At 37.0% G+C, this 24,325-nt stretch overlaps 1 protein-coding gene across 2 annotated transcripts in view; it reads right to left on the bottom strand.

Moving 5' to 3' along the window:
* The window catches only part of DHX35 (DEAH-box helicase 35), a 39,836-nt gene extending 23,922 nt beyond the window's left edge, over positions 1-15,914 (bottom strand). For both annotated transcript variants that reach the window (XM_032218334.1, XM_032218335.1), the window contains exons 1-4: positions 15,847-15,914; positions 6,565-6,698; positions 5,952-6,044; positions 4,176-4,253 (exon numbers count right to left, since the gene is read on the bottom strand). In XM_032218334.1, the coding sequence (XP_032074225.1) occupies positions 4,176-4,253; positions 5,952-6,044; positions 6,565-6,698; positions 15,847-15,886 (345 nt within the window). In that variant the 5' untranslated portion in view covers positions 15,887-15,914. The remainder of the gene's footprint in view (positions 1-4,175; positions 4,254-5,951; positions 6,045-6,564; positions 6,699-15,846) is intronic.
* Between the last annotated feature and the right edge of the window lie 8,411 nt (positions 15,915-24,325).

Raw genomic sequence — 24,325 nt, 5'->3', positions numbered from 1 at the left:
AAATCACTGAAGTAAAATTTGGTTAATTTGAGCTAATTCTCTTGTAGTAGTTAGTTAAGTATAACCAATCTTTATATGGTAAGGCCCAGTTTCATTAATAAATACTGGCAATGCTATTCTTCTTCTATGAAGACGAAGAAAAATAAAGTAAAATGTTCTGTACTTAAAGACTGCACCAGGCACAAGGACTTCAACACACGAAAGCTGGATGTTCTCCAAAACTTTCTTTCACCAGAAAACTGCCAGACTCTCAGAGATTTCCCCTTCATCATCAGAAATGTATTATTTGATGGCTGCCCTCCAGCTGTAAAATGCCTTCACTACTAAAGAGGTATACCTCGTGCCAAAAAGATCGTGTAATAGAAGCACCAGACATATTTTTGGATCCAAATTAAGACTATAAAAAGGAAACTTCAATTTAAGAAATGACATGGTCTGTTCCATGTTTCTTTATGAAAAGGCACCAGATAGGGGAATTATTTGCTGACATTCATTAGCTTTTTAAAGAGATGATATTATGGGAAAGAAATAAAACATCTGCAATGATTTGACACTCAATGAATTAAAATATTTGACCCATTATTTTAAAGTTTTCTTATGGCTGTTTCTCCTGTCACAGTTTTGTGTCTTCAAGACTATTTTACAATATTCCATCAGTGAACAGATAAGCAGTCCATTCTAATAATAAATTTTAATTAGTTATAAAGCTAAATAAACAAAAGCATAATCTGTATTAACTAACATTTGCTGCACCAAAGATAGAAATGTCCAAGTGCATTTCACACTTGTTCTTCAAAATGGGCCATGTGATAAATCTCAACAACCTTGAAATGAACCATGGCTAAATCCATGCAGACAGGAAGCTAAAATGACACATTTTAATATTTATGCAATGCTACATTTTAAAAAACATATTATTTCAAATATAATGCCTATAATTCAAGACAAATATAACAAACTTTTTACAAACTTCCAAAATTGTTAAGTATTTTGTGTAGTACATCCCATGCCCTTCAAATAAATGTGGCTATGAGATCAAAGCAACTACTTACAGCTATTTACTAATTTTCCTAGTTTTACAGTTTTAAACGAGTCCTTATCACTCTGGGAAGTCAATATAGTAAATGGATGAAATCCTAGGAACATCAAATTTGCATGTGTTTGATATTCTCACAGTGGTGACTATTTTTAAATTTTATGTATTATTTATTTTTAGAAATTAGCATACTTTTTTGGGAGTATAAGACACTTCCTCCCCTCCCCCCAAAAGTGGGTGGAAATGTCTGTGCGTCTTATAATACACTGAATATTGGAGGTGGGGAGGAAGCTGATCAGCTATTCTAGAATGGGCAGCGGCAGCAGCGAACAGGTCAGGGTGATGGTGGCTAACGGGTAGCAGCAGCAAACGGGCAAGGACAGCAAATGGACTGTGGCGAACGGGACGTGGCAGTGAACAGGCAGCAGCGGAGGCAGCAAATGGGCCACAGCAGTGAACAGGTCACAGCGAACGGGCCACAGTGAACAAGTTTTTTTTTTCTTGTTTTCCTCCTCAAAAGCATCTTAAAAGGTGACTCTTAGTCCGGAGCATCTTACAGTCCAAAAAACATGGTAATACATAAACTTGCAAATCATGCAGCAGAACCTAGGGTAGTGATGGCGAACCTTTTTCACTTCAGGAGCCAAAAGCATATGTGCACGCTTGCGTGCCCTCCACCATAATTTAATGCTCCCCCTACGCCGTGCCCCATGAGCATGTGACACACACACCCCACTGCCCTGTGCACACACTTCTTTCTTGGAGCCTGGGGAGGGTGAAAACAGCCTTCCCCACCCCCACTCTGGAGGCCAGAAAGGCCCTGTTTTTCAATTCCGGGGGCACGGTAAGTCCATTTTTTGCCCTCCCCAGGCTCCAGAGGCTTTCTAGGAGCCTGGGAAGGGTGAAAAACAGCCCAACACGCAAACCAGAAGTTTGGGAACAGACTTCCGGGTTACCCATTGGGCCATTTTTCTCCCTCCAGACGCTTCAGGAGGCTTTCCTGAAGCCTCTGGAGGGCAAAAAACAGCCCAATGCGCAAACTAGAAGTTCGGAAGCCTCTGGAGGGAAAAAAATGGACAAAAATCAAGGCTGAAAATCACCTGGATGCACATGCATGCACGCTGGAACTGAGAGGGCAACACTTCGCATGCCCTCAGAAATAGCTCTACGTGCCACCTGTGGGACGCATGCCATAGGTTCGCCATCATCGATCTAGGGAATGAAATTACAGCTCCAGGCATAGTCTGAGCATTCTCCTATTGGGATAGTACACTGAATCCAACCCTTTTCTAAAGATGAAAATAAAGGAGTAGTATAGAACACCTTTCCTATAAGTAGCATTTGTTGTTGTAATCATCCTCTTCCAATATAAGCGACAGGAGAAAATAGAACTAATAGCTGCTTTAAACTTCCTCCCTGGTCAGAAACCAGGAGGACTTAGGATATTTCACATCCATAAAACCAATGGCTCAGGTTTAATCACATATATATCCTCAACATCAAACTTTATTAATATGGAAAGAAGAAAGGGAGTTCCAATGTCAGTCTCCCCCTAAATTTAGAATCAGAATGGATTAATCTTATTAGAAAGAAAGAATCTTCTTGGAGACATAGCTTTTGGCTGTCGCCAAAGAAATATAAAACTAAGGAAAATCAATTTATCTTGTGTACTTTTTAATTCCATTAAACGACAATCCTTTATTGAAACCAAGATGGCTTTCAAATCAATTTGATAGATTTAATAAAATATCAAATATCTTATTAAACATGTATAAGTACTTTAGGATTCCCAAAATAGCTCTTTGGATCTAACTTACCCACTACAAGATTCGTTTGCACCTTGTGTCAAAAAGTTTCAACCCATGAAAAGAATTATAATGAAATATACTGATTAGTCTAAATGCAGTCAAAGACTTTCCAGATTTTTACCTGTCTGCTGTATAGGTAGAGTTATACAAAACAGATAGCTTTGAACAGCCCATGCCTGATCCCAAAGTGTACTTATCAGGTGTTTGAGTCTGTATATGGCATGAAGCAGAACAGTTTTGTTTCACGTATAAACAAAGAGGTGATTATTCTGGGCAGAAATGGTTTGGGGGAGTACAGGAACAGTAGGAAAAAGCAAATGAAACTGGGCTTTGTTTATGATGGCATAAATGAACATCAGCAGCAGTCACTGAGAGGAGACAGGGGAAGAAGGAAAAGGAAGAAGGTGCTGAGAAACGGGGAACAGATCAGCATGAAGGATAAGCAGAAGAGATTGTAAGAGAGAACAATGGGCACCAGGTTGGCTCTACCTGTCCTATAACATTTCTTCAGAATTTTTTATCCTGTAGCGTTTCGGTCTTGGCCAAAGCACATAATGAAGTCTACTTTCCTCCACATATGAAGGGGTGATGTTTTTTTCCAGAACAAGGAAATTGTTACCAAAACCTATATTCAATTGTGAAAAGCATCAGAGTGTGCTGTGAATATGCACAAGTTCTAACTGCAAATTACTGTCCTCACATCAAATAAAAAATAAAAGAAAATATACATTCTAAGATACTATTGCAAAACTTTTCAATAGAAACCTGTGGAAAGTATTTATCTGAACCTTTATTGGTACAGATTGCAATATACATTACCTCGCATAAGGTAAAGGTTAAAGTTTCCCTCACACATATATGCTAGTTGTTTCCGGCTCTAGAGGTGGTGCTCATCTCCATTGTTAAGCCGAAGAGCCAGTGCTGTCCAAAGAAGTCTCTGTGGTCATGTGGTCATGACTCATCACCGAAGGCGCACAGAGTGCTATTACCTTCCCATCAAGGTGGTCCCTATTTTTCTACTTGCATTTTTACATGCTTTCAAACTGCCAGGTTGGCAGAAGCTGAGACAAGTAACAGGAGCTCACTCCGTTACACGGCACTAGGGATTCAAACCCCAAAATGCCAACCCTTCTGATCGACAAATTTAGCTTGTCTTAGCTGCTGAGTCACCATGTCCCCTTTTAGTGTCTCATAGATATTAACGAATGTCAATAATGCTTAATGTATTTTGTAAATACTTTTTGACAGACTTTACACACTTGATTGAAATATCTAACATTCTGTAAAAATAATATAGAGAAATCTCAGAATTTGGAATGCAGGCGACTCACTGAAACACAAGCAACTCTCCGAGGTTGTGTTACTCCCACTATCCGGCCTTCAGCAGTCCAACCAGCTTCTGTTAGATACTGTCATGGAAAAAAATATTTATTAGAACTGATGTATAAATTTACTGTATATACTCGAGTATAAGCCTAGTTTTTCAGCCCACTTTTTGGGCTGAAAAAAGCCGCCTCGGCTTATACTCGAGTCAGTGAAAAATTTGCCCGAAATGGAGGAGAAAAAGGGGCGGGGCCATGCCGCTGGGTGACACTCGTGAATGGCCCAGTGCCCCTGTGAGTTTCCCCTCCCTCTGTGTCAGTTTGCCGCGCAGCGCGCACCGCACCATCCCCCCTCCTCACGTTCTAATGTAATGCAGGGCTGTCTTACGATTCCCCTTCCTCCCCCTCCTGCCGCTCTGCAACGATGTCCCACCTCCTCCTTGTTATGGCAAGCAGCCACATAGCGATGTCCCACCTCCTCTGGTACAGTGATCCAATGATAGGAATCACTGTGCCGTGTGTCATAGGAGGCGGGACATCGCTCCCGCGGCTGCACGGGACATCATCATCACAGCGGGACATCAGCATCATGAGGTGAGTGAAGTATTTCATTGAATACACCGCTAGTTTACTGTTTTTCTTTGAAATAAATATTCAAAAACATTATTGGTATCTATTTTTATTTTTGAAATTTACCGGTAGCTGCTGCATTTCCCACCCTAGGCTTATACTCGAGTCAATAACTTTTCCAGTTTTTTGTGGTAAAATTAGGTGCCTCGGCTTATATTCGGGTCGGCCTATACTCGAGTATATACGGTATATTAATCTTGGGTTTTAATTATTTTTCATTCCTCCTCATTTTCCCTCCATTTCTATTTCCCTGCAAGTAGACTTTCTCACTGGAAAAAGAAATTATGGATCTAATTAAATGTAGAGGTAGTTCTTCAGTTGTGACTGGGATTGGGATTGCCATAGTTAAGCAATGCAGTCATAAAGTGTAATGTCATGTGATCACATTACTTAGTGATGACCCTCCAGCCAGTTCTGGCTGCCACTGTAACTTCAAGATTCATAGGTCATTAAGCATGAAGGTACTGGCAGTCCAGGTAAGGAGAGTACTGGCAGTCCAGGTAAGGAGAGCACAAGTGCCATCGGAAAGTCTGGTAGGTCCTGGAAAGTCCAACTCAAGCTGTGCACAAGTGCAGGAATGCCAAGGAAAGGAGAGTGCAGTGCTCCCTTATGCTTCAAACATAAGGGGATAGGACAGGGGTGTCAAACTCAAGGTCCGTGGGCTGGATCCGGCCCATGGGATGCTTAGATCTGGCCTGTGGGGCTATCCTGAAAACAGCAAAGGATCAGCCCACGGTGTCTCTTCCAGCAAAAACAGAGCTTGACAAAAGGCAGACAAAAGGACAGAGCTCCTACTGAGCTCCGTTTTCATTGGCAGAACACTTGGGCTGCACAGGCACCCCTGGGCTCTATTTTCGCTGGCAGAGGGCGGCAGGATGCCATTGCAGCTGAAAAAAGAGTCTGGGAAGGCCAGGTGTAGCCCTCAAGAACTTTATTTTCACTGCCAAAGGCTAACCCGTCTAGCACAAAGTCGCATGGCTGGCAGAAGCAGCAGGGCCAGCAAGGGTCAGTCAGCGGGCATAGGCCAGCAGTGCTAGAAGAACATAGGGCAGACTAAAGGACAGAGTCAGTGATATATCCATCCATGGAAAATGATTGACAATCAAATCAAGTATTCTATTAATAAACAAATAAATGCAGATTATTAATACTCACTTGGGGAATCTGAGTGCTTTTCCCACATCCTGTTTCTCCAACAATCACTAATGTCTGATAGTTTTCTACTAGATAGAGGATATGATTTCTAAGCTGGAAGACAAATAGATATTCAGACATGGATTAAAGTACCTCATTAAGGAAAGTTCAATAAAGGGGTAAGGATACAATCCATTCTATGATGACACTATGGGAATATTTAGCTAGAATGCTATATCTCATATATTCTGAAACAAACCATAAAACAGATTTATTTCTACTATATATAATTTACTTTAAAATATTACACTAACAATAAAGTATATAAAATAATATCACACAATGACACAAGGAGGCACATAATTTTTACCAAGCGAGCTATAATCTAGCACAGAATTCTTATACCCATGCAATTCAACTCATGTTTACAGCAACAGTGAATTGCTGTCACAATGTTCTCATACATTGAGATAGGGAAAATTATTTTGTCACAGCATAATGTGATCTACATACAAGTTAAAAATACATTTATTTTCTATTTTGCAAAAATCAGTTTAAGATATGAAAATGTAGAGCATACCTAAATGGCAATGCTTGCAATTCTGCAGTTCAAAGTAATAAAAGGAATTCATACCTTAAAAACAGGCAGCTTTTGCCTCTGTTGCTCAATAGAAAGGGAAATAAAGGGATTATAGATGACCGAAACACTTGAACTTTCAGCAGCATTCTGTCTTTCCTCTGAGAGGCTGACACCTGGTCCTTCTGTGCCTACATACCCAAGCAAACAAATTATTATTAATTTGATGTTATTTTTTACAAAAATACAAAGGTAAAGAAATGTTTTTGTTCACAATTTTACTTGTAATTTCACGTACTATATTTAAGAGAGAATTTGTCCTCAAAAATGCAGAGCATTTTAGTTTAGTATTTTAAGGTGTTTTTTTTTTAAAAAAAACCAACTTGCTGGCATACCAGTCATGTCCCTATCAGATGAGGACAGACTGCTCCTCAGGTATGATCTTTCAATGCTCTCCAGGGTGAATTTTCTAATGCACTGTGCGTAGGGCAGTTTTTTAAATAATGGTTCAGAAATTAAAACAAGAGCTACCATTACTGGTAGAAGACTGAAATATATGCATTTCTATGATATTATTGTAGATACCTTGATTATGAGGAATTAAAATGATGGATTTTAAAAATCTAAACAGTTTAAGCTGCTGGTTGTGTTTTTGGATGTCCTCTGCTATGAGTGGGATTGGACATAGTGTCTTCATACTTGCCCTACATGACCTCTTACTGACTTTCGATATTGTTGACCATTTGAATCAGCTCAGAGAGCAGGAGTTTACATAGCTTGTTTTTGCACTAGTTCACCTCCTTCATTCAAGGTCATTTCAAGTTGATCATGATTGGGAAGGAGAGATCTCACCACTGCCCCCTACAATGTGGAATGTCACAGGGCTTGGTGCTTTCTCTTCTCCTTTCCCGAATCTACATGAGGTCACTGGCTGAGCTCATCCATTGCATGAAGTGAGGTATCATCACTGACGATACTCAATTATATATTTCTCTCCCTGATAAATATCTCATCCCAGTTCCTGAAGGTTGGGAGAGTTTGGATGGGGAACAACAAGGTTCAGCTGAACCCTGGCAAGACTGAACGATTTTCATTCTGGGGACCCACTGATTCCACGAGTCTTTCATGTTGGATGAGGTTGCACTACCGGAAACTTCAGATGGTACAGAAAGCACTGGCACTGGCAGTTACTTATGCTTCTAGGGCAGCACATGTTACACTTCTGTTTCACAGGTGGTTTTGGTTGCTAGTTTGTTTCTGGGTCCAATTTAAGGTACTGGTGCTGGTTTTAACCTTTAAAGCTATTCATGGCATGGGACTGGGTTATCTGACAAGCTGTCTCTGCCCAGTTATATTAATCGCCCTATCACAGACAAGACATGCTACGGGTACCATCAGCTAGAGATCAATGTGTGATGGGTCCCAGGAGTTGGGCCTTCCTCTGCTGTAGCATCCACCTTAAGGAACATTCTTTCCCCTAAAATCAAAATGGCCCTTTTGGACTTTTGATTAAGCTCCTTCAATACCTGATTATGTTTCCAGATCTGGGGCTACCAGGAGACTGAAGATCTATTCTGATGGCCCCATTGCTGAGGGAACCATTTTTATCCTCCCTTACCCAGTGTTAGTTTTATTTTTATGCTTTTTATTACTGCAACTTTTTATATTTTAATTTTATTTAATTATTTATTGCAATGCTCCTGCTTTGGGAGATATGAGCAGCTATAAAAATTTGATTGATTGAGACAGACAGATGTCCTGCTGTTTTAACTTCATAGCTCAAGCAACCAATAATTTCACATCAATCCACAAAACATGATTATGTATACAAACAGTCCTCAATTAACAACCACAATTGGGACAAGACTCTTGTGGTTGAAAAAATTGGTCATTAAGCAAGATGCTCACATGATTGTTTCACTCAACAACCTCACTCAATGGCACTCTTGGTTGCTGTCATTAACAATTTCCCAGGTTGTTAAGTGGACAAAATGAAAAAGATGCCTGCTAAAGGATTTCAGCTTTGCATGAATTTGAAATCCTCCTGGCAGACAGTCCTTTCATTCTCAATTGCTCATGCAACCCACCAAAAAAAATTAGCTCCCCTGTTTGCATAGAGGTCTTTTGGTTGATTGTAGGAACAGAACTGAAATCTTCAGAACTGAGTTCAGCATTGACTTTCTGGGGAAGCCAGCAGAGAAGATTACAAATGGAAATCATATGATCACGGGGCACATGGCAATGAGTCATGACTATGGGTGTGAGTTTCCATGCAGTGTGCAATGCTTTACATTTTACAACAGTGAGAAGGACTACCTGTAGCTGCAATTAAGAGGCACAGGTTATTTAATGTATGACTATTTTCTACAGAGGTAATTAGTAGCAACTAAAACAAAAAAAAAATAGAATTGTATTTTCCAAGAAAACATATAAATCTACTTTCTGGTCTGCTGAATTAGCCATGTCATTTTCAAGGCTTATGCAGCTGCTTTGGAAGGTCATCCTGATTGTCTCTGCATGCTTTGAGAAAAGTGATTGTGCACATATGCACTTTTTTCTGCATGTAAGGCATCTTTTTTCAAAACTGCATAATCTTACTGGATATTGCTATTTTATATTATTGTAACTGTATTCCTTAATTGCAGTTTTTTAGATAAGGAAAGGTTTCCCTTGCACATATGTGCTAGTCGTTCCTTTCTGATCGACAAGCTCAGCATCTTAGCCACTAAGCCACCTTGTCCCCTTTGTGTTTTAGATACACCTACATAAACAAATTTGTTGATTTTAATTGTGATTTCTGAATATGAATCTTTTTACTGTATATTAATTGTATTGAATATAGATCTATTAGCAGTAATTACATGAGTATTTATTTAAAATAAATTTCTACTGAAGGAAGGCGGTGCTGACGTCGTGAAGATACGACGTACGATCTTGGAGCTCCAGGATCACCATCGATATCTCTGCCACTGGATGGTCCATTTGGACCTAAACTGTCCCATAGAGACAGTGATAGAGAAGGGCACATCCTGCCGATCCCAGGGACATCGCAAAGTCCCCGGTAGATCCAGGAGAAGCCCTTTTTTCCAGCCACAGAGAAGCAGCCATTGAAGCTGCTGAAAGTTGGGACAGCTCAAGAATGGAAGCAAAGCAGGAGAGAAAGTATGCCGAATTGGTGAGATAAATTTTATTATTAGAGAAGGGAACACCCCAAAAGATCAAAAGTAAAGTTAAAATTGAAGACAGAAGAGGTTAAGAGGTTAAGCCTGAGTCAAATTTAGTGTGTTATTTTTTTTTCTTTTTAACCTTTTTTGATGGCATTTTTACAAACGCTTCTTACTTTTTAAACCGGACTGGGTTTTTTTCTCCTTCTATTTTTCCTTTTTTTTCATACCTATCGATTAAGACTTTATTTTTCTTTTTCAATGCTCTATCGCATTTTCTTTTTAAGGACTTTTCTTTTTCTCCTTAAGCCTGGAATATAAAGAGGGGAGTAAAAGTAGAAGAAAAGACGTAACACTGCCACTTAGAGGCTTGGAAACATTGTTTTTCTTTTCTTTCTTTGAACATTTGATCTACATTTCAAGTTCTTTGAGTTTGTTTATTGAAAATTATAGCAGCAGGAGCACAGATTGTTTATACAATGCTCCTCTGGGGTACTATCAGTAGCTGGACTGGAATGAAAAGAAAGCCTTGACTTGAAAGAGGGAAGATTGCAGTGAATTTGTTTGGAACTTAATAAAAAAGTGTTATTCTATATAGTGGCAGTGTTGACTATCTGGAGGAATGTTGCAGCATGGAAAAGAAAAGGAAGTGACATTACAGATGATTATGCAAGAAATTAAAAAATACAAGTAAGAACAGAAAGCATTGAAAAGAGAATGGAAAATATTGAAAAAAGAACAGAAAAAATAGATGAAAAAATTGAGAATACTTATCAAATGATGATGAAATATGAGAACAGATTTCAAAAAATTGAAGAAAAAGATAATAAAATTGGTGATATTGACAGCAGATTGAGCATGGATGGAAAAGAAAAGAGTGGAATATTGGAATGGGAGATTGACAGATTAGAATTTTACCTCAGATTCCAGAATATAGAAGAAAGGGGAGAAAATTTGGCAGAAGAATGATAGAAATTTTGGCAGAAGCATCGGTAATAACCAAAGGGAAGTTGATGGAAGGAACAGACGAGGGATCTCGAGTCTTTACAAGATATGCAATGGAAAATATGTCCATATAAGATCTACTAAGAAAGCAATTAGAACACAAATACTACAAATGGCAGGAGATATAAGATTGTACTACTATTGGAAGGATACAGGATGATGTAATGAAATGCTATAATAAAAACTAATTTAAATTTAGTTAAACTTTGAATATTATGCATAAATTGAAGTAATAATAATTATAGTCAAATAAATGATTAACAATGATAATAATGCATATATATATATACACACACACACACACACATACATACACACACACACACACACACACACACTAGATTGATAATATGAAATTTTATATAAATTGTAAGTGAGGACTATGGGGAGGATGCACAAAAGTTTTGTAATCAATGATAAACAATTGCATGTAGTATACAATATAAAGAGGTAATATTACTGGATGGTTTTAGAATGATGCAATGAAATGCCATAATATAATTTTATTCTAAATTTAGAATATTTCACATAAACAGAAGTAATAATAGTTATAGTCAAATAAATGTTTAATACTGATAATAACTTTATACATACATACATACATACATACATACATACATACATACATACATATATTGATGATATGAGATCCTATATAAATTGTAAGTCAAGACTACAATGAGGAATATTGGCGCAATGGCGCAGTGGTTAAATGCAGCACTGCAGGCTACTTCAGCTGACTGCAGTTCTGCAGTTCGGCTGTTCAAATCTCACTGGCTCAGGGTTGACTCAGCCTTCCATCCTTCCAAGGTGGGTAAAATGAGGACCCGGATTGTTGTTGGGGGCAATATGCTGACTCTGTAAACCGCTTAGAGAGGGCTGAAAGCCCTATGAAGCTGTATATAAGTCTAACTGCTATTGCTATTGGAAAAAATCCACAACTAGTTGGGAAAAAATGAGAAAATACCAATGCAGGAGGAAGTTATTCATAAACTAATTGAATATGCTGAAATGAGTAAATTGACATTTGAAATTAGAGAACAAGAAGATAAACAATTTTATAAGATATGGGATTTATTTTATCAATGGTTAGATTAAAAAACATAGAAATGAAAGATACTAGAGAATGTTATCAATACAAGAATAATAGAATGATACTGAATATAGCAAAGATTTATTATTGGATAGATTGAAGATGATGTAATGAATTGTTATAATATAAATGAACCAAACATTTAGTATATCTCATTTAAAATGAAGGAATAATAGTGATAGTCAAACAAATGAGGTATAATGATAATAATGTATACAAACATGTTCAATTCGATATTATGTGATTTATATAAATTGCAAGTGATGACTATGGAAAGAATGCACAAAAACCTTGTAACCAATCGACACACTGTGTGTAATGGAAAATGGTTTTGTTTTATTTTATGTCTTGTTTGTCTATGTTTGTCTAAAAATAAAAAAAACTTTTAATATATAAAAATAAATAAATTTCTACTATAGGTCTTATTTCTATATGAAATGAACATGGGTTATGCAACCTGTCTCACTGAACTCAGCAGTGTTTGAATTCAAACACTTGTAACAACAATTGACCTACGTACACCCATAGCAACTGACAATTGCATGTGCTAAATCATACAACAGATACAAATAGGTTAAAAAATATGAGTACAGGTTGCCTTTGACTTACAATCACAATTGAGGCCAAAATGTATCTTGCTAAGCAAGACAATTAAGTGAGTTTTGCCCCGTTTTACAATGTTTTGTAATGGAAATCCATTATTTTGTAAAGACAGTTTTACAACTTGTCTCGACACAGTTAAATGAATCAAGTGCAATTGTTAAGTCAGTAACATAGTTGTTAAGTGAATCTGGCTTCCCCATTGACTTTGCTTGTCAGAAAATCAAATAAGGTGATCATATGAGCCTGGGACAACCATCATAAACGTGAACCCGTTGCCAAAAGTTGGGATTTTGATCACAAGATCATGGGGATGGTGCAAAATGTCTGTTTTTTCAGTGCCATTATGACTTTTAATGGTCACTAAATGAACGGCTGTAAGTCAAGGATCAAATGTATATGTAAACTGCAGTGGGCTCTTAGGTTTACAAGAGGAAAAAAAATCATTCCAACTTGATTACATAATTAATTGCTATTCTTATGATCCATCAAATCAACCCTGACTCCTGCTGATTCAGGAACAAGTCCATGTACTTTCCTTAGCAATATTTTTGGAAGTGGTTTGCCTTTGCCTTTTTCTTACAGCTGAGAAAGAATAACTAATCCAAACTCATCTAGCTGGTTTTGGTGCTTAAGGCAGGCCTAGAATTCCTGGTCTCTGAGTTACTGGCCTGGTGGCTGTACCTCAAATTGGCTCACGTACCATAAATAGCATATTACAATTTTAAGATACTATCAGCAATATCATCAGCATGCATATGCACATCTTCACATGTTGCAATTCAAAAAGCTGCTATAAATTCAGGTTTGCCAAAATTTATCATTAGCTACAATTTATACCACATAAATGCTTTCTTAATTATATAATGTCAATGCATTGCTATCAATTCAGTCTAATAGCTTGCCCAGAAACCATATTATTGCAGTCTGAACACATCTCAAAGTAACAAGATTTGGAAAAGTTTCTTTAACATGTCATGGCTGTTTTCAAAACTATGCAGCATAGAAAAGAACTTCAATTATACTTTGCACTATTCCAAAAAAATAGTTGGTTTTGCTCTATATGTTATTTAAACCCTACACTACAGGGTTTACATTAACTGTTGCTCCGTATGTTTTAAAGATGCAGGTATATGAGTTTATTCAACGAGCACATAATTAAATAAGGGATGTTTTACCTTGGAAGAATTTATAAATTATCTTTGTGTGTTTGATCTGGCTCTAAATAATTTTACCAATAAACTATTGTGGACATTAGGGTATTAGGTTTATGATATTTACTAAGTAACTGAAAGAACTGGAATGAATCTAACTTTAAATACATTGAGAAGATACTGTGTAGTCATGTGTTTTCTCTTCAACAATCCTCACTTTATTTTATTTGTACTTCAAAAATTCTAATTTTTTTGTATATGATTTACTATTTACATATAAAGAACAAAGTGCATATAAGTATCATGATAATACTAAATAGCAGCGCCCATCAAAACTGATCACTAATTGTATATAACAGTCATTTGATAAGTCGTTATTTTAAATATATATCTTAAATTAAATAGAACTTTCTTGCAAGTAAATATTCATAGAATTATTCAAAAATATTTAGCTTCAAAGATCATATTACAAATTGGCAGCCATCAGGGGTTTTTTTCCTCCACACTTCAATAACTTAAAACGAAGCAAGAATAAAATGGGCTAATGGAAATGTGAGGAAAAATTAGGTTGTATGTGGAACAATGTATGCTTATACAGAATTATCAAATTGTTGTAGTTTTTCCCCCAGAAGAAAATGTATCAAACTTTGGAATCTATTCAAAATAATTGTAAAAAAAGGCTACAAATACTACTGTTAAAATCTGGATATACAGTAGAAGAACAACTGTGTTTGTTTTTTCTAGAAATCAAAAGAGATCAGTTCAAGGGCAAATTGTTTTTTTCACTGAAATATAAAATATTAATAATCTCAGAAAGAAGTGGCTATTATATTAATAAATCATTGAAAAGTACTCAAAGAATAAATCTTCCTTAAAACCCAAAGGCATTAAGAAATGTGTTCCATTGAACACAATGGCACTAATAGTTCAACAAGGGTATGTATATCTATCTATCTATCTATCTATCTATCTATCTATCTATCTATCTATCTAATATTAAAAACTATGTCAGTTTTTGTGACATTAAGGTGCAGGCAAAGTTCTCTTAAATTCCGTATACTCTTTTGAAACTGCAAACAAATACCAGAAACGATCTGTATACATACACAAATAATTGTATAAGGGAAACTACAGCTGCAAACACTGTGCCTCAGCTGTTAAGGTTAGCTCTATGCCTAAAAGTGAGCAGTAATTTAAATATTAATAGCTCTATAAAACTAAGTTTCAGCATTGGAAAACTGTCTTCTAATTATCCTTCACGCCAGAAAAATCAGAAAATGCAAATAGATAAAACCTACCATGTAAACTGCTTAGCACTGCAGAAGATCCTGTTATCACAGCACTTGACTGCCATTGCATTTACATATAATGAGCTAGCAAGAACAGCATCTAATTCCACCACTGAGGATTTTTTACCTTACTACTTTTTATTGGAGTGGAAGTTTTTCCTCATTTCCCCAAAGCCCTTTTAAAATTTAAAATCATATCCTTTCAGTTCAGATGGCAGCTATCTTAAAATCATTTCAAGTTATTACTGCTTTGTACACAACAAGAGCAGATTTATTTTGCAATTGTACTAGTTAGCATTCATTGCCTATTAAAATAGGTTTCCTTTTTTAAAAAAATCATGAAAGAGACTAGTGTGCTTCCCTCAATATATTTTAAATGTAAATATTTGTGTGGTTTGCCTCTAAGGCGGCTGTATTTATGGGTGTGTTAATTTTGAATATTCTACAACTAGAATTAGACTGGTGATAAACCTCAGGACCGAAAAAGAGTCTTCACTTAGCTAATTTATGTATTATCAAGCAGCTTAATCTCAATCCGGCGCATTTATTTAACGCCACCTGAACGAGGTAAATAGATCGACTCCATAGCATTATATGGCATTTGGGGGGGGGGGGGGGGAGAGATGAAGCAGGACGACCGCCAATAAAGAGCACAATTTTCTCAGTTCAGAATTCACAAGCCTCTTAAGTCAATTGAACCGCATGTTCAAAGGTTAAATATTATGATTTGAGCAGATGCAGAATAACTTTTCTTCTAGCCTTCTAGCCTTGTTAATTTGTGACCGGTTAATCTTCTAGCCTTGTTAATTTGTGACCGGTCATCTATATATATATTTATATATATATAAATATATATCGTCCATCCTCCAAAAGAGAGCATCGTTGCATTCCCTATCTCCTATCCCGCCGGCGTCCATTCGCCGACTGAAACCCGTTTCCACCAAAATTAGACAAAAGCAACCTTCACCCTTCCACTCCTTATTCCCTCCCATGGTATTTATATTCCCGTCCCTTCCAAGAAATTCAAGGCTTACCTGGTTTCCAAAACTTCAACGGACCCACGGGCGCCGCCATCTTGGGGTGAAAGGTCAAAAAGAAAAGAACGAAGCCTCTCGCCATTGCGAGGAGCATGTGATTGTGAGGCGTTTGGGGATTGGCTGGCGGTTGCCATGGCTTCTTTCCCCTCGCATAGGCGAAGCGGCTGCCTCTCCTCCAATCTACCGCCCAAGGGCAGAGTTTCAGCGTGGGGGGGACGCGGGGGGACGCAGGTGTCTTTCGAGAGCTGCGTTGATTCCAGGATCTCTGTCGTTTGGCGTGCCCGAGAGGCCAGCCTTTGGGTTATTTTAGATGAGGGTAAAAGCTTCGGCAGAAACGCAGATGCAGTTTGCCTTGACTTGGTTGGACAAGAGCGTTTTTCAACCTTGGCAACTTTAAGATGTGTGGATTTCAACTCCCAGAATTCCACATGCTTTTAATTCGGAATTAAATCTGAAATTCATTTCTCTCACCAACATCGCAGGTCCAATATAACCGTACCTTTTCAAAAAATAGCTGGATTCAAAAGTTTTGAATGTCATAATGTGACATTAGCATTCTTAACATTAAAAAAATGTTCCCATAGATCTTCTTAGATATATTAAAATATTACGGTCCCATTGGGTAAAAGAATAGACACAGCTGGTAACAGCACTCCCCCAATTTTTTTTGTTTGAGATTTCATTTATATTCTATATCTAGAAGATTATGCTTGCTGGGAATTTTAGGAATTTCAGTCCCACTTATCTAAAATCTCATTGAGGACATATATACTCTTGACAACTACGCATATATGCCTCTCCTTCTTTGATGATAAGTAATCCTTCATCCATTCTGTTGGTAATATTAGAGCTGGACGTATTAGGGGGATTTATTTTTTTGTTTATTGATTGGATTTCTGTCCCACATTCCATTCAGATATTCAAAACACCATATGTAGCAATTTCTATTTTTCTCACAACCCTGTGAGATAGGCTGGACTGAGACAGTATCTCAAACTCACCCAGTAAATTTCTGTGATTAAAAATATTCTTATGTGATCGAGAATATTTTGAGCCGCACAGTAATTTACAACCTCTCAATAATTGAAATTAGAGGAAACAATATCCATTAGGAAAATGTCTTGCCTTAATAAATCTATGGTCACTCTTTTACCATCAATTCACGTGAATTTTTCATGAGCTTTTCCAACTAATCTGGTTCCTGATGTTTAGAAAAACTTTTCAGTACTGGAATATTTCAAATGTTAAGTAAATAATCCAAAGTGATGGAGGAGGAAAGAATAGTTATTAAAATATATCTCATAACGGTATTAACTAAAATCATTTTTATATTGTATCTTTATATTTTATCACTCCTATGTTATTTTATCTTTATTTTTTGTTTATCTTTTGTAAACCATTTTGATAGTTTCAGATAAACAGCATATTAAATATATTAGATAAATATAAATATGTAATATAGATGTAGACAATAAAAAGGATTAAATAGTACCAAAGGGAGATGCATTCTCTTCTCCCTATCCAGATGTAGAGATTCATCATTTTCAGTTTTATATAAATGAACTTTGATCAGGAAAAGCAACATGTTGATTGAATACATGTTTTGATTTAATACATATATTAAAGATAGTAAGCAAACTATTTAAAATAATGTATCATATTGTATTCCACAATAGTTGAGTGATTATGCATTATCAAAAGGCAGATTACATGATGTTACCAATAGTTTTGAAGCTATTGCTGGGGATGCCTTGTTATTGCCTTGTTATTCAAGGATGCCTTGTTATTCAAGGTTGCCATTTATTCCACACCTGAATCTCCCAAAGGTGCCATCACTTTCACAGAAACCAGAAAAGCCATAAATAAATAATCACACATGGGGTGTGGAAAACACATACAAATGACAACTTTATGGCAATCAGGTTTGCTAGAAGACCATCAGTGATCCTGCACCTTTCCTTGGAAATGTAGAAATTTACTAACTTCATGTCTACATGTAGTACCTGAATTTTGATTATAATCAGGTGCATGTGTAAATTCATCTTGCTTTCTACAAACCTGAAGTAGAGCTCTTTCACAAAAAGAAATAGATAATAGATCAGTGGTGAAATTCAATTTTTTTTATTACCAGTTCTGTGGACGTGGCAAGGGAAGGATATTGCAAAATCTCCATTCCCTCCCCACTCCCGGGAGAAGGATATTGCAAAATGTCCATTCCCGCCCCACTCTGGGGCCAGTCAGAGGTGGTATTTGCTGGTTCTCCAAACTGCTCAAAATTTCTGCTACCAATTCTCTAGAACCTGTCAGAACCTGCTGAATTTCACCCCTGCAATAGATCTTAAGTCAGTTTTGACATACATACCAGTGGTGGGTTGCAGGCGGTACACCCCGGTACAGGCGGACCTGACCCTGTCCGGAGCACAAGGTACCATTCCAGTACAGTGCTCTGGATGGCCCACCTGCCCGCCCAAGCTCCTTACCTGTCCTTTAGAGCCTTCTGCGCTTCTGCGCATGTGCATGATGCGTACAATGCTTCTGCACATGGCACATACAGCAGTTCCGCACATGGCACATACAGCAGTTCCATGCATGGCATGTACAGCACTTACGTGCATGCGCATGGTGCGTACAGCACCTGCACGATGCTCCGCCGAGCAGCTGGAGCGGCACGGAGGCTTGCAGAAGCGTCACTGGCAGCTACAACACATTCGCACACCCATGTTGGAACGGGATCCAGAACCCACCACTGATACATACCCATAAATATCAATTCCAATCCAACCAGGGGTTAATTTAATATAGGACAATTACAATTATAAATACCTCTGAACATTCAAAATTGTAGTTAGAGCTGTCTAATGTGAAGAAAAATGAGTTTTTATCATCTACATGGATCAGCTAATAAGAAAAAAGCCTTGTTACATTCCAAGAGAGCATTCTTTAAAAATCATATAATCAAAACAATCATTCTTACAAATGTGCACAAGCCTGAAGTATAAAAAACATAAGAGGAAAAAGAAGCATGTGTGTCAAAGGAAAAGGAAAATCCAAAGGTGCTTTTTCAAGAGATAACTGGACTTTCTGGTGTTTCTTTGAAGACGTTTCACTTCTCATTCAAGAAGCTTCTTCACTCTTCAAACGTCTTCAAAGAAAAACCAGAAAGTCCTGTTGTCTCTTGAAAAAGCACCATTCTGATGACGACCTGGATGACTAAGAATCTACATAAACAGTCAAAAGAGAACTGAATCTGTTCACTGAATATGAAAAAACGTTGGATGTGATGAGAAAGCAAAACAAAACAGGTAGATAAGTATGAGTAGAACAGAGTATCCAGGAAGAGAAAATAACAGTGAATGACCTTGTGGGAGTAGTAGTGTTTTGTAATGTTCAATGGATACATCCTGTTACTGCAGATTGTTGACCTTTTCCTGTTTCCAGATGAATTCCCAGATTTTGAAAAAATGAAGAAATACACCTTGACCGTACTCTGATGTTCCATTTCATAAATGCTTCTAGAAGAACACTAAATATGTCAGTGGCTGGCAAGAAATCTTTAACTAGAGTAGTGATTTGAAACAAATTGCAGATTGTTGTTTAGAGACTTCATCAAAATGGACGGCAATTATCTGAATCGGCCAGTCATTGAGAGTTGGCCAGCGTACAAGTTTAATAAAGTATTATGGATGGTCACACAATGAACTAGACGTTTAAGCTGGATTAGGCATTTTTATCCCCCTATCCAGGGTAAAATCAATTTATCTTTGCTACCGGTTTGCAAATGTGACTATGCACTTCCACGCATGCGCAGAGCATCAAAACCAGGATATGATGAGGAGGAGCCAACGTCGCAATGCTACATCGTGTAGACTCGACAGTCCGAATCCGCCGATAACACTTTTGCCCCTGGACGGTCCGGCAGGACCTAAACCGTCCCGAAGAGACGGTGACTGGGAAGACAAGACCTTGCTGGTCGCAGGGACATCGCAAAGTCCCTGATCGACCCAAGGGAAGCGCTTCCAACCAGCAGCAACAGGCAGCCCCCAGGCTGACATAGTTGGAGACAGCTCCAGAAAAAAAAAAGAGAAGTGAAAGTGTTCCATCTAGTGAGGGTTTTTTTCCTTTTCTTTTAGAAGATTGCCCCAAGAAACTCTTTTCTTAAGCTAAATTAGTCTCTTAAGAACAAAGCAGCATATTTAATCCCCTTTGGACTGCCTTAGAAAGTTTTCTGCTCTTGCCTGTAATGATGTTTTGTGGATTGAAGTGATTGCAATGTTTCCTGTTTCTTTGCTTGAGGTGAAGGGACTGATCTTTTTTCCTCTATTTCTTTTTACTACCTTAACTTTTTTGGCTTAAATTAAAACTTTTTTTACTTTAATAAACTTCTCCTTCTACCTGCTATAATATCATATTAAAAATACTTAAGGAAAAGGTTTTTAAAAATAGTTGAATCTGCCACTTGGAAGCGAAGTCTGAAGTTTTTTTTCTTTTGCTGTTGTAACAATGTATCCTTTGTTCACTCCTATTTGACTACACTGACTTTGCAACAAAAGGGTTTGGAACTTGTTTTTTAAACCTGATAAAGACTCAAGGTCACAAATAGTGTACTGATGGTGTGTGTGAAAAATATTTTGGCAAGAATTGGAAAAGGAAAGAAAAAGATCAGAACCCTTCTTCTTTGAAAACCATAAAAAAATCTGCTTAAGATTTAAAATAAAAATATATATATTCTTCAAAAATTTCTGACAGGCTAGTGGCAGAAAGTACCAAATTCCTTTCATTGCTTTTTCTTTATATTTCTTTTTACTCTAAAAAATGGATCAATACTCAGATGAAGAAAACTTGATAATTCAAAATATCTTGGCTGGACCTCAAAACATCTCAGAAGGACTTGAGAGATTTGACAAGAAATGGGACAGACTATGGGGTATCACAAAAAAAGATGGGGTTGCAGCCCCAGAAATTAAAGAAGCAAATGAAAATATAGAAAACAAAGATAAGAAGTTAGATGAGCTTATTAATGGAGCAAATGTGAGTGAAGGTGGTAAGAAGGGAAACTGGAAAAGTGACTTTGATAATTTGGTGCTTCACCCCAAACTCCAAGATCCAGGAGAAAAAGAAAGAGCGAAAAAGATGGAGTTAATAAGACAAATCTATCCAGAAATAAACCTGACAACCAAAGTTAAGCTTACATTAATAACAACTCAAGGGCAACAAAACTACATGAGAGATCTTTAAAGCTACAAAGTGCGGAAAGAAGTCTTAAACCCTGGAAAGATCCTGGAAAGGGAATCAACACAATGGCTGGCGAGAGAGAAAAGACCATTTTGTTACTGGAAAAAACACTGGTTAATAATGCTAGTTGATGAAAAAAAAGCTAGTTAATTAATGATGATTAATAAGTAGAGATTTTAGTACTTTATAGACTGTTCTAGATTACCATTGAATGTTTATTCGTTAACATATAATTTTCTATGATACCAATAGTGAAATGATAATCTTAGTTAGGATAAATACCCAAGCCATAGAAATGCTGATGTATACTTTTGGTGATTGTTAAGTAGAAATGTTAACATCTTTAGATTGTCTTAGATGTTTAATGTTTATTTTCTTAGCACGTAATTAACTAATTTGGTGTTTGAGGGAAAAGATCTATAAATCTTATTAATAAATCATTCTTTAAAGATGGCTATAAAGGTATAATATTGTGTGGGTCTGTGGAGGAGAGACAAACAGTAAATAATTATTAGTCAACTACAATAATAGCAAAGAAATGTTAATGGATAATATTTAATGATACATACATGTGTGTTATGGGGGGAGGGAATGCTTAGATATCTTAACAGAATTTGTTTTAGAATATTTCATAAAGGTGTAATGTTATTGGAGATCTATGGAAACTGCAAATGAATGCCAGTAGGTGGTTGTGTCTTTAAATATAAATGATTCTAGATAAAAACATGTTTAAATAATGGTAATTAAATGAGAATTGCGGTACAGGGATAGTAAAATACATAATTTTTCCTTTCTTGACTTAAAATGTACAACTCAATTTGAATGAAGCATATGTAAGGATTGTGGAAGAAACGCACTGAATATATTTGTAACCATTCGATATGCTTTCTACAAGATGTAACGAAAGATTATTCTTTTTTCTGTATGTTTTTGTTTAACTAAAACAATAAAAATAATTCTCAAAAAAAAACAACACACACACACAGGACATGATGTCCGGGCGAGTGGGTAGAGCATCCCACTGCCACCAATTCACCCGAACCAGATAGAATGGGCTGAATTGCACCACTGCCCCTATCCCCTAATGACCTAGGATTCATTATTTGATGGTGTTAAAGATGTTGTTATAGGACAGTGATGGCTAACCTTTTTGTCAAAACATGCTAAAAGGGGGGGATCACGTTCCCCCCTGCCCACACCAATAATGCAATGCCCCCCATGCATGCGTGCACCCCCCCCCACCAAATGTGTTCAGGCCTCACTGAAGCCTCCAGCATAGTTCAGTCATTATTTTTCTAGCCTTATCAAGGGCTTTTAATTCTGCTTGAGTCCAATCCATTATTTTAGCTATCTAATGACAGGAATTGTCTACCTGTTGTTCCTACATCAGTTTAAGACTGCAACTATTCTCTAAATGAATACTTTTTTTTATAAGAGAAAAATTTGTCTACAGCAAAATTTTGTTGAAAATACTGGCAAGTTTTTAAAAATAAAAAAAAATCTCAAGAAATTGTGAAGAAAGCCAAGTCCTTGATGAAGTTTCTTACTTCTTTAGGTGGATCCTGAATTTCACATAAAGCATATCTGAGAAGAAATAACCATTTATATTTTTGTTTGTTTATAGTTTTGTACATTTTAATTACAGTAGTAAAAGCTCAAGTCTCCCAGAACCATCAGCCTGAGTAACTCGACAAGCCAGACACAAAATCCAAGAATAAAAGCAGACATATAACACTGCAGGAAGTTTACGGGAGCAACTCCCACTACAGACCTCTAGTGCCTACTGGAGACAACAAATAACAAAACATACCTGTCCTGGAGTTGCAGCTGGAGGCCACTAGAAACCCAGAAGGGACTTCTCCTCCTCCCTCCATACCCAATCAGGTTTTGGTGATGGCCAGGTTGGCTCTCATCCTGATCAGGTTGAGGCAGCAGCAAATCACAGAACTTCCAGAAACAGGTCTTGGGGCTGAACAGTAAGCCAGAATCCAGTATCCAGACCGTTACCTTGGATTGTCACTTATATTTCCACTTGATTTTCAAGTTTATCCAGTTTTATTTTGTATATCCAGTTAAAGAAATTCTTTATTAGGGTCATCTTGCCAATTGTAATTCCATTTTAATTACCTTTTCTATATATCACATTTTATCATCCAATATTTCTGGTTCTAGTAGTCCTGCATCAGAATATTATGGCTACTAATGTTTTCCCCATTCTTCAAAAATCTCCTGAAGTATTTTTTTTTAGTGTTTTGTGTCATTTTGTAAAGCCTTGGACAGTAAATAAGCAATTTGTAAACATGATTAGAGAGTTTCATAAACTCAGTATTTTTTAAAAGTCTGCCACGGTTGTATGATGGCTGATTCTTTTGTTTCCTGGCTTAGACCTGTGGAAGACCATGGTCTAAGATTCTTTGTTCATAACCATGGTCAATCTCTATTGGAACCATCTTTATTTCACCATGCCTCCACTGGAAATAAGAGCTAATTGCTTTTTTTAACAATTGTTGCACTGTAGCTTTACAAGGAGAATTCACAAATCCTAAAATAGCGTATTTGGTGTTACCATGTGTTTCGGATATCAGTTAACAGGTTCAATACATTAAGCCATTAATCATGGTTTGTACAATATGACACCAAAACTGAACATTTTGTAATTCAATAAATTAAGGGCTACCAAAAGTTTTCAGACTCAAACTGTGAAGCTCATCAGAGATACAATGACAAGAGACTAATTTGAATTCTCAAATGTCTTTAACACTTTTGGAAACAAGTTCATTTTTAAAAATGTTTTATTTTCAAAATGTACATTCCACCTATTTTGCTAAAATCCATAGTTGCAAATAAATGCTTTTTATTCAATTCATCAACACTATATGTCTAACTATAGCGTAAGATTAGCAAGAGACATGTGGAAAATTTTCAATACATTAAAGGCAATGAAATATTTTTCTTTTGTTGGGGGTGTTACTTGGAACCCTGACAGACTGATAACTATCTCTTCCCCTGGAAACAGGCGATAGAGCACAAGCTGGGCTCCTATGGACTCCCACTGGCATTCTTAATGTCCCTAGGTTTTAACCAAGCAAAGTAAGTAGTGATCAATAGAATGAAGGACATGGGAGTTCCAAGAACTAAATAGGTTGCCTTCCACAGTAGGGACAGAATCAAGCAGGGTGTGTGGGAATCGGCAAGATATCTAAATGATCTGATCTTCCCAAAACAAAGAATAGCTTTCTTCAGA

Source organism: Thamnophis elegans, chromosome 5 (assembly GCF_009769535.1).
Source record: "Thamnophis elegans isolate rThaEle1 chromosome 5, rThaEle1.pri, whole genome shotgun sequence".
Taxonomy (NCBI): domain Eukaryota; kingdom Metazoa; phylum Chordata; class Lepidosauria; order Squamata; family Colubridae; genus Thamnophis; species Thamnophis elegans.
Note: the sequence above shows the minus strand (reverse complement) of the source record. Positions and strands in the feature narration are given on the sequence as shown.